The sequence below is a fragment of the Kryptolebias marmoratus genome, linkage group LG1 (genome assembly GCF_001649575.2).
Source record: "Kryptolebias marmoratus isolate JLee-2015 linkage group LG1, ASM164957v2, whole genome shotgun sequence".
In the NCBI taxonomy this organism is placed as follows: Eukaryota; Metazoa; Chordata; class Actinopteri; order Cyprinodontiformes; family Rivulidae; genus Kryptolebias; species Kryptolebias marmoratus.
This window is the reverse complement of record NC_051430.1, coordinates 30,312,744-30,315,551: the sequence shown is the minus strand read 5'-3', so window position 1 is coordinate 30,315,551 and position 2,808 is coordinate 30,312,744. Positions and strand designations below refer to the sequence as shown.

The 2,808-nt window shown below is 42.2% G+C and overlaps 1 protein-coding gene across 2 annotated transcripts in view; it reads right to left on the bottom strand.

Annotated features, from left to right (window-relative positions):
* The window catches only part of ppil2 (peptidylprolyl isomerase (cyclophilin)-like 2), a 37,511-nt gene that overhangs the window by 11,959 nt on the left and 22,744 nt on the right, over positions 1-2,808 (bottom strand). For both annotated transcript variants that reach the window (XR_003039827.2, XM_017430855.3), the window contains exons 17-19: positions 2,344-2,416; positions 1,578-1,640; positions 291-433 (exon numbers count right to left, since the gene is read on the bottom strand). Coding sequence is in view for 1 of the 2 variants with exons in the window: in XM_017430855.3 (XP_017286344.1) it covers positions 291-433; positions 1,578-1,640; positions 2,344-2,416 (279 nt within the window). In the remaining variant the exon portion in view is untranslated. The remainder of the gene's footprint in view (positions 1-290; positions 434-1,577; positions 1,641-2,343; positions 2,417-2,808) is intronic.

The window sequence follows — 2,808 nt, the reverse complement described above, 5'->3', positions numbered from 1 at the left end:
AGGAGCTCTAAACCTGGTCCTGTTTGGAGCTCTAAACCCGGTCCTGTTAGGAGCTCTAAACCCGGTCCTGTTAGGAGCTCTAAACCTGGTCCTGTGTGGAGCTCTAAACCCGGTCCTGTTTGGAGCTCTAAACCCGGTCCAGTTGGAGTTCTACAGCTCAGAGTTGAAACAGGAAGTTGGACTTTAAAGACTGAACTGAGGTTTTTTAACAGTTTTAGTAAAACGTGTGCAGTGAGTGAGTGGATATTTTGCTAACAGGCCCACGCAGGCTGTGTGCTGTGTGTCCTTACACGGAGGCAGGGTTGATGTATTTCCCCACTCCGGCCTTGAAGGTTTTGGGCGCCTGCTCCTCCTTGGCCTTCTTCAGGACGACGCTGGCCTGCTGCTGCTCCTCCTCCCGTTTCTGCAGCTCCTTCTCGCGCTCCGCCGCGATCTGAACGACACGATCAGAGTGAATCTGACGACCTCGAGGGCAAAACGGGGGAAATCACACCGGAGCAGAGCAGAAGACGAGCTCCTTCAGAGCACAGTGACGTCAGGAAGGTTCAGGGTTTTATTTAATTCAGCAAATCCAAGTTTTATTTCTAGCCTGAACAAACATTTCTACAAGTCGCTGTGCGCCTGAGTGAGTCTCGTGTTGGTTAGTTATTCTGCAGTTAAACCCGGGATGGAGCCAATTAAATCTGCTTCGCTCTGATCTCTGAAGCCGCCGGTGACACACCAGGACAAACCTTGAATAAATGTGGACATTATGTTAATATTCAGATAAAATTAAATTTTAAGGCAGAGACAGCGAGTTTACTGACTCAACTACAAACTGCCAGCAGCATTTTAAGAGCTAAATACTTTCATTTTATTTCAAAAATAAAAGCTTAAATGAAATACATGTTTTTATAACAAACAAAATAAATCAAACCGTTGCTCTATTTTTAAAGAATTTGTTTAATATTATTAAAGTCCTATATCTGGTCTCCACTTTTAAATTTTGCTTTTAGTAGATTTCTCTAAAATTATTTAAAATCTTGAGTTTTTTGGAAATAATTTATAACAAACTAACAGATTAACAATCAGTTCGAGACGAAAGAATAAAGTAAAAGTTTCTGCTGAAGCTGCAGCTGATAAAACTGATTCAGATTTCTAATTAAATCTAATTAAAGTAAAGTTTTTCTAAACAACTGAGTGTTTTGTTTTATCGGACATTTTGGGTCAACTCAAAGTCCACCTGAAGCAAAAATCCAAACATATATCCCATAAATATTTATCATCAGGGAAGAAATGTGCAGGTAAAAAAATAAAGGTATTTTTGAAATTTACCACTCGAACTGGGTCTAAACAGAACTCCTTTGGTTCTGGATCTGGACCACGTTGTGCCATTTGAAGACTGTCATCATAAAGGCTAAAAACATTTAAATTAATTACCATAAATGTGAGAAAAGCTTAACTCTGGACTACAGTAATCTCAGATAAAACCCGTCCTCCGGGCAAACTGGTCCCAGATCAGTAAGAAGTTAACGAGAATAAACGGGCCAAAACGAGGACAAAGACGAACTGCAGACGTCCATCTGAGAGGTTCTGACCTGAGCGTCGGCCTCTTCGTACGGGTCCACGAACACGCTGGTACTGATGAGCTTGATCTCCGACTGAAAACAGAAACAAAATCATCTGAAATCATCTTTTCTGCCACAACAAAGAAGATCTGAAGCTTCTGTTCACCATGGAAACACTTTAGGACTTTTTAATTCAAAGTATTATCTATAGGTCACATTATCTGGACTTCTGTTTACTTTTAGTCATGTCAACACATTAGAAACAGCTCCATCGATAACTGGTGCTGGCATTTGTTTTTTTGCAACATTTAACTTTATTTAAAATAACATTCACCAAAAAAAAAAACACATTTAGATCTTTTCATTTCCTTCAGAAACTTTGTTCTCTTTGAAAACAGCTTCAGAAAACTGCCTCTATTTCAGCCTTTAAAGCTGCAATTTACTGAATTTAGCTTTAGCATCCTTTTAGCTGCTAATTTTAGCATCTGTTTGGTTGCATTAAAGCTGGATTTTCACACTAACTGTTATCTCTTTAGTTTTGATTCATAAAAACCTGATGATAAACTCAGGTTTAAGGTCTGGCTCCTGCTCCGTTTCATGTTTTTACAGCCGACCTTGATGTGATCCGTGTTCGGGTCAGGGAACTCCGGTTCTCCTCAGCTGCTATTAGAACCGGTGATGTAGAAACCTGAATTGCTGCTGGAGGTGAACTTTGTGAAGGGTCAGACACAGTTCAGGGCTGTAAACAGAGATTTTTCCTCCCCATGCAAACATGAAATAAATAAAATGAGATCACCTTCGGTTTGTCCGTTTTGGTATTACACTCCACGCTCTCCATGGCGGTGAGCGTCTCAAAGCCTCCAACGACCCTACAAGAGACAAAACAATCATCTGTATTTACTGTAATCACTACATCTGTATCAGTCTCTGAGGACTGGGACAAACCAGAGCAACGCATCCAAACAAATCAGAAATTAAAGGACGAGGATTCCTTGAAGGGATGCATATCACCCGCTGCTTTTTATGTCAGGGTGTTGGACTGAGACGAGACGAGACAGAGTCAAAACCGTTTTAGGCAGATCCTGTAAACGCAGTCAGACCCCCGAGGATGAAGTCGGACCCCTGAGGACGAGCTCAGACCCCCGAGGACGAAGTCAGACCCCCGAGGACGAAGTCGGACCCCTGAGGACGAAGTCGGACCCCTGAGGACGAGATCAGACCCCCGAGGACGAGTTCAGACCCCCGAGGACGAGCTCAGACC